General features: G+C 41.1%; 2 protein-coding genes across 2 annotated transcripts; both read right to left on the bottom strand.

Moving 5' to 3' along the window:
• Positions 1–1,080: 1,080 nt before the first annotated feature.
• LOC139713671 (tripartite motif-containing protein 73-like) lies at positions 1,081–2,118 on the bottom strand. The gene has a single exon (XM_071625372.1). The coding sequence runs from the start codon at positions 2,116–2,118 to the stop codon at positions 1,081–1,083; it is 1,038 nt and encodes a 345-aa protein (XP_071481473.1).
• Positions 2,119–9,324: 7,206 nt separating this feature from the next.
• LOC139713670 (tripartite motif-containing protein 10-like) lies at positions 9,325–10,593 on the bottom strand. Its single transcript, XM_071625371.1, has 2 exons — positions 10,104–10,593; positions 9,325–9,575 (listed from the first exon to the last, which is right to left on the bottom strand). Exons 1-2 carry the CDS (start codon positions 10,591–10,593, stop codon positions 9,325–9,327), a joined length of 741 nt encoding a protein of 246 aa, XP_071481472.1.
• Positions 10,594–14,137: the final 3,544 nt, after the last annotated feature.

Here is a 14,137-nt window from a genome sequence, read left to right as displayed (position 1 = left end):
CTAAAGTTATTGATGAAAATATTTGCTAAGTACAAGTATATCAATGATGGATACTAGTTTTGTTGGGTTATCAATCCATATTGTTATATTATGATACTGACTGGCTGTAAATCACATCACAGAATATTGATCAAATTCAGTGAACTCTTTGAAAACCCCTTCGCTGAACTCATCCGAACTCGATCCTCCTTGTATCAGAACTTAGAGTCTGGGTTGCCTCACTACAGCATAATTATTTTGCAATGATTACAGTATGTAGGCATAAATAACTGCTGATATAGGATATCTGAGGCGTAGTTTATACCGAACAGGTATAGCGTGTGGCTATGTTGTATTCCCCGTCATTACAGTCTTTGCCAATGAGTATCCCAGTGCACTCCCGTTTTAACGAAACACGGTTACAACGAAATCAAAATTCAGGTCCACAAACTATCATCCACAATATATCTTCATACACTGTATTGTTTGGTTATAACGAAATTCCGTTAAAACGAAAGAAAACTCCCTGTCCCGAGGACTTCATCATAATGGGAGCAAAATGCACTACAATATGATGTGGTGATATCCAAGTCCTCATAGTCTACGAACCGTAAACACACAAAGATATGCGAAGTGCTCCGTGTCAGGGAATGACAACAAAATTCACGCGTCTTTCCTGCGTTGAAGACACTCTTCAACGCATTATGGTGACTAAATATCAGAAATTGTCGAGCTTTGGAGATAATTGGTGTATGATAGTATGATGTATAAATGCATTTTTAAGAAATATGTTTATCACTACAAAGAGAGGAATCACTATGCTAATGAATGGAACGTACGGAATGTTTCATACAAACGCTACTGGAATGCAGGAGAGATCTAGTATGGTAAAACTTATTGCTTACGTAGACTTCAATTTCTCTCAAGCATCTGGCGTTATTTTCAACCCGAATTATCCGTAGGTTTATATAAAATTAAAGTATCAGTGACTTTATCACCATATAAAGGATCATGCAGATCAGAGTTTTAAAACTGGCAACTATGTCAAACTGCGTTTAATGCAAATGACGATGTCGGGAGCGTTGACGAGTTGGGCTATCTTCAACAATCGATATCGTCGTCTCTGCTGATCACAGAATCGTCGTCACTTGACACCGAATTATCATCAGTTGAGACTGGTATACTGTCATCTGAATTCGACTCCAGCCGTTGTATTTCTCCAATGCTCGGACTATATTCTGATGTCTCCAAATATAGCGTAAGGAGATCGGCTAGTTCCCTATATTTGTCGGAAGTTCCTTGGATTTCGACATCCAAGTCCTTTCTCAATTCCTTGGCCCATTTCTTGAATGACGTGACAACTTCAGCTTTGCTACCTCTCCTGAGCCTGATCATCGCTGCGATACGAGCCTGTGTTACTCGCGAGGTCACCATCTTGTCGGCGGACACAGCACGATCCAAGGAATTTCGAAGGTGACTTTTCTTTGAGGCAATGTCGTCGAGTAGACGATTCTTCTCCTCATCCAGCAGCTTTCGCTTTGCTTCATATTCCTCAGTGACATCCGTCACCAATGTTTCAAGAACTTGGCTCCCTTCCGACCAGATGTCACCAAGAGATCTCTGTAAGTCATCGTGCACAGCTTCCCGTTCCCGACACCGCTCCATTAAAGCTTCCATTTCCTTGGAGATGATCTCAGTCATCTCATCAAGACTCTTGGGCCTCTCCCGATGGTCATAATGATCATCGATGACGCAGTCACTGCACGCCAAAGCTTCACACTGCTCGCAGTAGTAACTCATTTCACTCGTTCCATGGTGATCACAGATCTGTACCGCCGCACCATTGGTCTCAAGGAGGTCGATATCACTCTCGAGGAAGTCGATGTCCCCTAAAGTGTTATCCATCAACCAGTTTCTTGAGGATAGGCCTGTATCCCCCGAATCAGTTCCACATCTACAAGATGGACACTCAATTCCTGAAGAACGAATGACCCCTTTTCGCTGAAAATATACGATCGGGTGACTTATACACTCTTTGCAGAAGGTGTGGCCACACTGGAGTTGTTTGGCTTCCCGAAACCTGCTGTGACATATCAGACACTTCAGCTGTTCATCAAGCTTTTTAACTATAAAGGCCATAATGTCTCTCCTGTTAGTCCAGTTCACAAAATTTAGACGTCTACAAGAGATCCATGTAGTTCACTGCAGTATCTGATGTAGTTACGTGTAGCCGCTGCGGACACTCGTCTGAGCAATAATGAAGATGTGATAGTCGGCAAATTCCAGCTGAAATTCTACATCATTTTGGAAGGAGAGAGTGTTTAACGATTTCGACAGACTATGACATGCATAGTCATTCACCAACATCACGTGGATTCCTTTACCAGCTTACATCCTGTGTCTGCCCCCAACCCACATGTCATTGTTCAGTAGACGCATGTCTCTGTGATAGTGGCATTCAAGGCAACTGATTATTGCTCATTTTAAACTATTCATTGTAACTAAACGGCAGACAAACAGCTACCCGATATACGATGGATGGAAAATATGCAGGTATGGATTCTAGATAGAAATGAGCGTTGTGGATAGCACGTACCGGTTCTATGTACGCTGCCTTGTAGTACTTTCGACAATGGAATTAATAGTGAAAGTTTTGTATTTCTGTTTATGCCTTTGTCTGAGGCCAAGGTGGACTTTGGACTCATCCGTCTCTACAGGTGCTCTAACGTGGTTTTTAGCAATGAGACCGAGGAAAGGAGTGCAAAATCTGATTGCGAAATAGATCGAGGAAATGATTTGGCGCTGTAAAGCTGCCAGAGTGACCTAGAACATAGTCATGCGGTTTCATTTTCCCCAAATATCTGAAGTTTTCTCTCTGTACTAAGTTCCAGTCAGCTCTACTTGCATTTTGCTACTCGCTCATACTTATTCTCTTGACTATCCCAATTATAATATGCAATGTTCTCTAGATTTCTTCCTTTATAGTTATTCATTTTATGAATGGTATATTGCAACACCTCTCTGTCATCGTATTTGTTTGTTTGTTTGTTTGTTTGTTGTTGCTTTTTCGGGGGGGGGGTAAGATTTTACATATTTTTTATGCTTGAACCTTGTCTAGTCTTTTTTCTGTTTTATTTTGTTTAGATGCCTTAAAATCACAAATAAGCTGTAAATGTTATCATCTATCTGTAGATGGTCAATCTTTTTGATACGTTCATGTTTACTTGCTGGTCATCAATGACATTCAAGAATGTTCTTTCAAATGATGAACATCCACTGCCAATAGTGGACGAAGCATTGTATACTTCGATTCAATTGCAAATACTGTCAGTACGCAATGTCCCCTGTAAGTGCTGTCATTTCTGCTCTTTTATATTGCACAACGCAATCTGTCTTGGAATACACGTATCTATAAAAACGAGGTTTTCAAAGCAATATACAAACTCGAAAACTATTCCTTCCTAAGCCTTTGAAAACCACAAATGTGGTTAAAGTACAATTTCCATTCATGTTCACGTTGACATTTGTAGCCAAATTACAACAATGGAAAAAAAAAAAAAGAGCAGAGTGATCGACAGTAATCGTCAAACTCTGACATAATGAAGACTGGAAGATGAGCATTGTGTAATTAAACTTCACATTTTCGGTGAACATGGATATCGGTATAGCAACCAAATATGTATGCAGGCAGATGTTTGATATCCTCGTAACAGCATAACTTGTCCATTATTTTAAACACAGAAATGTCACAAAAACAAAAAAGATAAACAGCAAGCAAACAGTCATGTTCTCACTCAGCAGCTTCAAGAGCAACCGACACTCTTTCTCCGGACTCTTTCCCCGTCAAATCACCATTGGCAACCGTACGACCACAAAACATTACATATCTTCTTGATGTTGCAAGATTCAATTCCATTTGTGCTGTCACTGGCTTACTATTGTGTTTTTGCTCCTCAGGCCTTTCAGCCTGGCAATGCCGTGCAGAGTATTCGAGGAAGAAAAATGAAACAAGTAAAATGGCGCATATAGTCATTATAGAATCTTGACAGTATTGGTAATCATTCGGTATTAGTGTTTATGGTCTTCCCACGAAAGTCCTCCTTGAGACTTATGAAGAAGGACTTAATTGATGATGTACTCTGTTTGACAAACAAACAAGCAACTGAAACGAAGCACAATTAATTTGTAACTTGAAAGGAGTAAGTGCAAGAGAATAGAAAAGAGAAAATATATGTTTAGTTTTCATAGTTAAACCAAAGTTTATTTCTTTATCAAAAATCACACCCGTCACACGGACGACCGGCCTAAAGAGGCCTATATGAGTGATAAATATACATCAAACATAAAGTAATACATAATACATATACATATCATGTACAAATTCTTTAACACAATAAGAAAGAGAATATGGTGGGCGAAATAATACATGAACGCGTTATGCAGTTGTGGGAATATAATTAATTGTTACGGCACATTAAAATAAGGTTGGCAAAACTGGCTACTTGAAAACATAGTGATTCTGATGACATTAAATAAAAGACTTGTTGGTAAATAGGCAACTGAGGAAAATAAGGATCTATTTCCGATATAATACTGAATGATTGCGATTTGAAATCATCACATGCTGAACAAAATTAATCATAAAACAAAGAAACGCATCTTCTACATCACCGGAATTACAAATTATAAAAATATTTCATTGTATGGGACATTTATGCAACGTCCGGTTTCAAGGACAATAGGGGCACAACTACTTCTGAACAAAGCTATAATGTTCGCCTATTAGATCTATTCTGACACTGAATAACATATTTAAAGGTATTCACTGAGTGTTTGACATAACGATAAGTTCTGAGTTTGTTTCTGGATTGGGGAACTCTCCTTCTATCATTAAACAGTGAGGATTTCCACTTATTTTCAACAAATGATTTACATGCTATGGATACGGTGCTCACAGAATGTTGTATACTTACAAGCTCAACTAAAGGTTCAACATGCATGCACTGCAATTTTGTAAACAATTGTTTGACCTTATAAAACCAATTTTTAACACCTATATTTGCCAGGGATTTAGACCACAAGAAAAAATTTCTAGGGCAACGGCCACTAATATACTTACTCGGGTCACACCAAAGCCTAGCAATTGATTGACACTGATAATAGAAAGGGGGTTCCCAACCCATATCACCCATAACTGCATCATTAGGGGGTATATTTCCCGACTCCAAGATAGAAACGACATGCTCTATAAAAACACTATTAATGGCTGAACATTCATCTAAGCCTCAAATACCGCTTCTGTATTTCAACATGGGCAAAATCATAGCATCATACAATTTTTTGTAGGTCATAAACAGAGAACCACCAATCAATTTAAATTTACTAAAAACCACTCCAAGCGCCCGAGCTGCGGATTGAGCAAATATTTTTGTGCCTTTTTGTACACTTAAAAATTCATCGAACCACAATCCAAGGCATTTATATAAGTCAACAATATCAAGCTTTTGACCGCTACAATAACATATAAATGTGGTTTTTGCTTGAGCTTTCTCCTGAAGTGTACAATTTGAGTTTTTAAAGTATTAAATTCAATCCTCCACTTCTGGGCCCACGAACATACACTATCAGGCTCAAACTGAATATCATTTTCATTGTCAGCAATTACCACAATGTCATCTGCATACGTAAGCATATCAATGTTTGTATCTAACACCTGAATACCTCTGTTACACAGCCTTACACTATCAAAAATATCATTAATGAATATATTAGACAGAACTGGGGACAAAAATCAACCTTGCTTTACCCCTGGATCCACATTAAAAAATCAGTAAGATTGCCATTTACATTCACAGTACATTATTGTCTTGATAAAGAGCCTTTATGGAGTTATGTAACTTGCCGGGAACGCCAATTGACCTCAGCCTATACCATAATGATAACACCGTCAATGCTTTTTTTATCATTAAAACAAACAAAACTTTCTTTTTTACAGGGTTATTTTGTTTTCAATACTAGAATAGAGGCTATGTAAGTGCTCAAGACAACTCCTTTTCTTTTCGAAACCCGTTCTGTTTCTCATTAATGATAAATCCTTTTTCAAGGAAATCAATCAATTTCTTTTATAATATCACAATAAATCTTACAAATCACAGATATCAATGTAATACCTCTGTAACTAACAGGCTCATGTTCATCAGTAACAGGTTTAAGAATTGGATGAATGATACTTTTTTTTTGCCTTGTCTGAGGGGAAATACCATGTTCAACACAAAAACTATGATGCTTGAAGTAAATGAACAGAAACATTTTTTTTTTAATTACCTCAGCAATGACACCATCACATATATGTGTTCCCATTTTTCTTTCAAACAGAAATAAAGTATTTATATTTACCATTATTTCATTAATCTCCTGATGCACCAAAAGATGGGACACTTGGAAATGTTACAGTAGGGAAAAATAGACCAAAACAACAACAACAACAACAACAACAACAACTTGAAATAAGACGTTCCAGTGCAGTTTGGCATTTCAAAAATATATGGCAGGTTTAACGGTCTGACCAACCATTTAAGAAAATTTCTCCATCTTCTGAAAGTGAATTGGGGCTGGATTTGTTTTCATCTCTTCGACGTTGCTATTGTACATTTAAACATTATGTTTTCCATACATACATTATGTGCGATGAAACACAATATTATATGGCCTGTACAGATACCAATGTGTGATTGGTCAAGATGCTGTCACGTGACCATGGTCACAAGGATGAGAAGCATATTCATACAACATCTCGTAAATTACGTTTATAAAATGGGTTCAAGAATGTAGCCAATAGGAAGCGCTGAAATGAGACACACCTCCTTCCTTTACTTCAGTACAACTGCACTGCCTGTAATCCTATGGTAGATTGCCGATCGTCTGTGCGCGCGGCGGCTCCTTTGATGAATTGCATGCATACGCGTACGCGCTGTCAATCCTGTAAACAACTTCTAGTTCGGGCTGCCGGCCGGCCGGCCTGTCTTCCCTTGTGCATAACATATGTGGCGTACGTACGTATACTGTACTATACGTACACTTTGTACAGTACAGTAGACCAAGCGTTATGGGACCGGACGCGTACATGGAGTCACTTTGAAGAGCAAATCCAACGATTTAGCAGGTTAATTCTCACGCCGTTTTCAGAGTATGTTGTCTAGTAGGCCTATATGAGGAGTCTATATCAAGTCTTTAAGGTAAAGGGTGCATATTCTATGTAAAATAAGTAAGTTTTCATGCGGGTGTCCGGAAACCCAACCCCCCATTATACTGTATGTGCGGGACTTCCGCGAGTGCGACGTGCGTAAAAGTTTGGGACGAACATCTTCGGACGTCTTGACCCACAAAGGTACGTGAAAAACGCTGAAAAATGATGTTAGTTTTCGAATTTTCGACCCATTTTATAAAACAAATGATGCACAGGATTATTTCGTGGCGTTAACGCACTCTATCCTGTGCATCATTAGTATAATAACAGCAATTCTTGACCGGGGTGACGTAATAAAGAACCAATTGTTATTATGCGCGCATCAACTGTTATCTCTACTATCTTTGATCATAACAATACAGCTGACAGTAGTGCGCTAGCTACTATAGCGGTCCCAGGGTGATGAGCATCGCACATAGTCATGACGAACGCTACAAATATTTAAGCGCGAATAACGAAATTGCAACAGATTATGGTCAAACTAACGTTAGTATGGTGGCTTTGAGAGAAAAGGAATTGGAGAATGTCCTGGAAGAGAGCCTGTCATGTTAGACAGTCGTGACAGGAAAGCCAAAGGATTTCCCATTACATTACTATAGTATACAAATGATGCACAGGATAGAGTGCGTTAGTGTAGGCGTAGTGCACTCGAGGGTATTTACAATTGTGAAACATGCACGTCTAACGCCACGAAATAATCCTGTGCATCATTTGTTTTATAAAGTGGGTCGAAAATTCGAAAACTAACATCATTTTTCAGCGTTTTTCACGTACCTTTGTGGGTCAAGACGTCCGAAGATGTTCGTCCCAAACTTTTACGCACGTCGCATTCGCGGAAGTCCCGCACATACAGTATAAGTATAATGGGGGGTTGGGTTTCCGGACACCCGCATGAAAACTTACTTATTTTACATAGAATATGCACCCTTTACCTTAAAGACTTGATATAGACTCCTCATATAGGCCTACTAGACAACATACTCTGAAAACGGCGTGAGAATTAACCTGCTAAATCGTTGGATTTGCTCTTCAAAGTGACTCCATGTACGCGTCCGGTCCCATAACGCTTGGTCTACTGTACTGTACAAAGTGTACGTATAGTACAGTATACGTACGTACGCCACATATGTTATGCACAAAAGGGAAGACAGGCCGGCCGGCCGGCAGCCCGAACTAGAAGTTGTTTACAGGATTGACAGCGCGTACGCGTATGCATGCAATTCATCAAAGGAGCCGCCGCGCGCACAGACGATCGGCAATCTACCATAGGATTACAGGCAGTGCAGTTGTACTGAAGTAAAGGAAGGAGGTGTGTCTCATTTCAGCGCTTCCTATTGGCTACATTCTTGAACCCATTTTATAATACTTGTTAGCGCCTGAACTGAGTAAGTTTATTTCTAGTGTTCACATGCTACTTGGACTAGCGCAGGACCTGGACCAGGGCCAGGGGCCTGCCTTATAAAGACTTGTGATAGAAATCAATCACAAGTTTTTTGAGATCTGCAATGCAAGTTGCGATTGACTTGGGGACTTGTGATTGATTTGAAGGCTTTATAAGACGGGGTCCAGGTCTGTAGTCCTAATGTTACAGCTCTTGCACCAGACCCGATAGTAACATACTAACACCAGACTAACACACATCGGATTGAATCGGCACAAGATCGGAGTGACGTGATCGACTATTATTCGACACTGACTGGACTTGCGCCTGAAAATATAATAGCCTCTAAAAAGGACTGACATTATGTAGGCCTATACGCATGGTGATGGTCTAGTGGGCCTTTTCTACCATCCCCTCTTTTTGACGTATTGCCGAGCTTTTGGGCCTTGTATGCCTGTGTCGATTTTGCGGGCTGTGACGTTTCTTCAATGGCGAGCTCTTAATTGTGCTACTGTACTCGTTGTCGATGTCGATGAACCCGTTAAGCGGTCCCTAACGGTAAAGATTATAACCTTCATCATCACCATCATAACCATCATCAGCTGAGACTGGTGCACTGTCATCAGGATTCAACTCAGAACGTATTTCTCCTATGGTTGGACTACATTCTGATTTCTCAAAATACAACGTTTTATCTTTTTGTAGTTCCCTCTCTTCGTCAGAAGTTACTTGGATTTTGATTTTTCATGTCCTTTTTTAATTTCTTGGCCCAGTTCTTGTATGACGTGACAATTTCGGCTTTGCTTCCTTCGCTGAGCCTGTTCGTCGCTTCGATACGAGTCTGCGTTAGGCGCAAGGTCACCTTCTTGACGACAGACATTCTCTTATCCACGAAACTTCGCAGTTGGCTTTTCTTTGTGGCAATGTCGAGTAGAGGACTCTTCTCTCCACCCAGCCGCATTCCTATTGCTTCATATTGATATCCGTCACCATGGTATCAAGGAATCGGCTCCCTTCCGACCAGGTGTCATCCAGAGATCTCAGGGTGCGTTTATAAGATTTTGCGGTCCTAGAATCACTGTTTTGAAACACTGTTTTGAAACACTGATTCAAATCACACTTTCGTCAGGAGAGCGTTTATAAGATTTTTTCTCCGAGCGTGTTGGGGCTCTCGCTCAGACTGTGCCATTGCGCAATTCACTCTGCGCATTTTTTCCTCGGCAAAAGATCAAACAGGGTGCGCGCAAGGCATTGTGACGTCATTATAAACAGTGTTTGCGATCGCGGTTGCGTTTATAAGATTTTTGAAACACTGATTCTACAGAAACACTGTTTGTAAACGCACTATTTTGTGCGTTTACAAACAGTGTTTCAAAACACTGTTTCAAATCACGGCGAGCGTTTATAAGATTTTTTTTCGAGCTAGAATCACTGTTTGGCCAGAAACAGTGTTTCAAAACACTGTTTCTGGCCAGAAGAAAAATCTTATAAACGCACCCTTAAACTCATCAAGCACAGCTTCCCGTTCTCGACACCGCTCCATTAAAGCTTCCATTTTCTTGGAGATGATCTCAGTCATCTCATCGAGACTCTTCGGCCTCTTCCGATGGTTATAATGATCTTCGATGACGCAGTCACTGCACACTAACACTTCACACCGCTCGCAGTAGTATTTCATTTCGTTCATTCGATGGCGACTGCACATGTTTGACGCGGCATTGTTCTGAAAGGAGTCGATGACACTGATGATGTTATCGACCATCCAGTTTTTTGGAAGTAATTCCCCAGGAAGAGAAGGAAGTCGGCAGCATGGACAGGCGATACCGTTTATCTCCCAGTCCTCATCTCTCTGCTGCGTGATTTCGATCGTGCGGTCAATGCATACATTGCAGAACGTGTGCCCACATTCGAGCATTTTGGCGTCCTGAATTACGTCATGACAAATTGGACACATAAGCTCCTCATTCAACTCCTTGACCAAATCCATGATTCCTCTTCTGTCTGTTTATAACGAGAATGCTTCACACAACCTAGACCTCTAGTGCAAATTTGACAATTTGATGCATGATTCGTTGACTTGTAACCACTACACTTGGTGTTTCAGTGATGGAGGTAGGTTGTGTGCACGGTGCCTTCCAAGTGAAATCGGGAACGCCGGAAGGAAAGAGTGTCGCAATATGGATAGACTGTGACGCGCCATATTCATGATATTAGCCAACATACCTCCTGTTTCTGCCAACGGCGTAGCCAGGATTTCATCTTGGGGGGGGGGGGGGGCGGTTAGTCTGTGAGGGAGCGAAGCGACCGAGCCCGAGCGAGCGGAGCGACCGAGGGGGGGGGGGGAGGGTGTGGGAGGGGGGTGTCCCCCCTCCGACGGTAAGAACTTTTTGCATTTTGATGTTGCAAATGGTGCAATTTGATGCATGTTTTTGCGCGTTTTATCGACGTGAAACAGTAACATTAGTGTAAGGTAGCAGTATATTTTGATGTAGATTATTATTGAACAATTTGCCTATAAAATGGTATCATTAAAATAATCTTCTTGTATTAATTCTTTTCACTGATATCATGAACGCGACTGAACCCGAGCGAGCGGAGCGAGCGAAGGAGGAGGGGGAGGGTGTGGGAGGGGGTGTACCCCCTCCCACGGTGAGAACTTTTTGCATTTTGATGTTGCAAATGGTGCAACTTGATGCATGTTTTTGCGTGTTTTAACGAGTTGAAACAGTCCCACTTGTTTAAGGTTCCAGTATATTTAGATGTAGATTATCATTGAACAATTTGCCTATAATATGGTATGATTTAAATACACTTCTTTTATTAATTCTTTTCACTGAATATCATGAACGCGACTGAACCCGAGCAAGCGGAGCGAGCGAAGGGAGAGGGGAGGGTGTGGGAGGGGGTGTCCCCCCTCCCACGGTGAGAACTTTTTGCATTTTGATGTTGCAAATGATGCAATTTGATGCATGTTTTTGCGCGTTTTATCGACGTGAAACAGTAACATTAGTGTAAGGTAGCAGTATATTTTGATGTAGATTATTATTGAACAATTTGCCTATAAAATGGTATCATTAAAATAATCTTCTTGTATTAATTCTTTTCACTGATATCATGAACGCGACTGAACCCGAGCGAGCGGAGCGAGCGAAGGAGGAGGGGGAGGGTGTGGGAGGGGGTGTACCCCCTCCCACGGTGAGAACTTTTTGCATTTTGATGTTGCAAATGGTGCAACTTGATGCATGTTTTTGCGTGTTTTAACGAGTTGAAACAGTCCCACTTGATTAAGGTTCCAGTATATTTTGATGTAGATTATCATTGAACAATTTGCCTATAATATGGTATGATTTAAATACACTTCTTGTATTAATTCTTTTCACTGAATATCATGAACGCGACTGAACCCGAGCAAGCGGAGCGAGCGAAGGGAGAGGGGAGGGTGTGGGAGGGGGTGCCCCCCCTCCCACGGTGAGAACTTTTTGCATTTTGATGTTGCAAATGATGCAATTTGATGCATGTTTTTGCGCGTTTTATCGACGTGAAACAGTAACATTAGTGTAAGGTAGCAGTATATTTTGATGTAGATTATTATTGAACAATTTGCCTATAAAATGGTATCATTAAAATAATCTTCTTGTATTAATTCTTTTCACTGATATCATGAACGCGACTGAACCCGAGCGAGCGGAGCGAGCGAAGGGGGAGGGGGAGGGTGTGGGAGGGGGTGTACCCCCTCCCACGGTGAGAACTTTTTGCATTTTGATGTTGCAATGGTGCAATTTGATGCATGTTTTTGCGCGTTTTATCGACGTGAAACAGTAACATTAGTGTTAGGCAGCAGTATATTTTGATGTAGATTATCATTGAACAATTTGCCTATAATATGGTATGATTTAAATACACTTCTTGTATTAATTCTTTTCACTGAATATCATGAACGCGACTGAACCCGAGCAAGCGGAGCGAGCGAAGGGAGAGGGGAGGGTGTGGGAGGGGGTGTCCCCCCCTCCCACGGTGAGAACTTTTTGCATTTTGATGTTGCAAATGATGCAATTTGATGCATGTTTTTGCGCGTTTTATCGACGTGAAACAGTAACATTAGTGTAAGGTAGCAGTATATTTTGATGTAGATTATTATTGAACAATTTGCATATAAAATGGTATCATTTTGAATAATCTTCTTGTATTAATTCTTTTCACTGAATATCATGAAAGCGACTGAACCCGAGCGAGCGGAGCGAGTGGAGGGGGAGGGGGAGGGTGTGGGAGGGGGGTGTCCCCCTCCCACGGTGAGAACTTTTTGCATATTGATGTTGCAAAATGGTGCAATTTGATGCATGTTTTTGCGTATTTTAACGAGTTGAAGCAGTCCCACTTGTTTGAGGTTGCAGTATATTTTAGTGTAGATTATTATAGAACAATTTGCCTATATTTAAATACACTTCTTGTATTAATTCTTACCCTGAATATCATGAACGCTGTCTGTTCAGGAATCAAACAGAAAAAGCATGCACACGAGGTTGTAGATAGGGGCATATCCCCTCCCACACGAAGGGGATTTTGCGTTTTCAGACCTGAAATTCAGCGATCTGGTGCAAATTTTTGGTGCAATACTTTTTCATCGAAGTGTTAAAATCACGGAATTTAGCTCTTATTCCGAATGTGCACCATCTGTGTGTCAGTGTATAAAGTCTAGTGAGGTAGAGCTTAGGGGAAGGGGAATTCCGCCTCCCGCTCGCGGAGCTTTTGCGTTTTTAGAATTGAAAAAAAGCGATCTGGGTATAGCCACAGTCTACTTCTATGCATGGCGGAAGGGGGGGGGGGGGGGGGGGGAGGGGCGGGTGAGCAGGGAGAAGGCGTGGGCTAGTGTTATCTCCACCTTTCCATTCCGATGGAGCTTTTGCCTTTTTAAGGTTGAAATTGAGATATCTCGTATACGCATATTTGATGGAATCAACATTTGGGAAATCAAAAAAAAAAAAAAAAAACTGATGGGGGGAGGGGACTGAGGGAGGAAAGGGTCGATTAAAAGGGGAAATTCCCCTTATACATGAGGGAACCTTGAGTTTTTGGAAGGTATGTGATAAGTCTTGTGTACTCAGAATTATTCATAATTTTTTTTTTTTTTTGTAAATCTAAAAAGTGTACTAAGCTAGGGAAAGAGGCACAGAGGGGGAGGGTTTGGGAGGGGGATACCCCCTCCCATGCACGAGAGATTTTGCATATTTTGAATTGAAATTCAACGATCTGGTGCACACTTTGAGTGAAATATTCAAAAAAAATATCTTATTTGATGAAAGGTTGCAAAGGAGACCCGCTTCATGTGCATGCATACAATATACACGCATTTTTTTTTTCCGCCTACCAAATCCCCGGTCCAAATCTTAGGGGGGGGGGGGGGGCGACCGCCCCCATCGCCCCCCCCCCCCCCTGGCTACGCCAGTGGTTTCTGCCCTAGCTACCCTACGCGTGAGAAATCATTGTTCACTACCGATATAGCTTTCTTTTACTTGCTCCTAAGGCAGCTAGTC

Source organism: Diadema antillarum, unplaced genomic scaffold, assembly GCF_040938485.1.
Source record: "Diadema antillarum isolate AM-2024a unplaced genomic scaffold, OU_Dant_1.0 seq00002028_RagTag, whole genome shotgun sequence".
Classification (NCBI taxonomy): domain Eukaryota; kingdom Metazoa; phylum Echinodermata; class Echinoidea; order Diadematoida; family Diadematidae; genus Diadema; species Diadema antillarum.
This window is presented reverse-complemented; position numbering and strand designations above follow the sequence as displayed.

Bases quoted from the DNA above. Each gene is read 5' to 3' on its own strand.
- LOC139713670 (XM_071625371.1), bottom strand. From the start codon at position 10,593: ATGGATTTGGTCAAGGAGTTGAATGAGGAGCTTATGTGTCCAATTTGT. The intron at 9,576-10,103 runs GTGCGTTTATAA...ATCAATATGAAG, and splicing joins TGTGCTTGATGAGTTTAAGG to CAATAGGAATGCGGCTGGGT.
- LOC139713671 (XM_071625372.1), bottom strand. From the start codon at position 2,118: ATGGCCTTTATAGTTAAAAAGCTTGATGAACAGCTGAAGTGTCTGATA.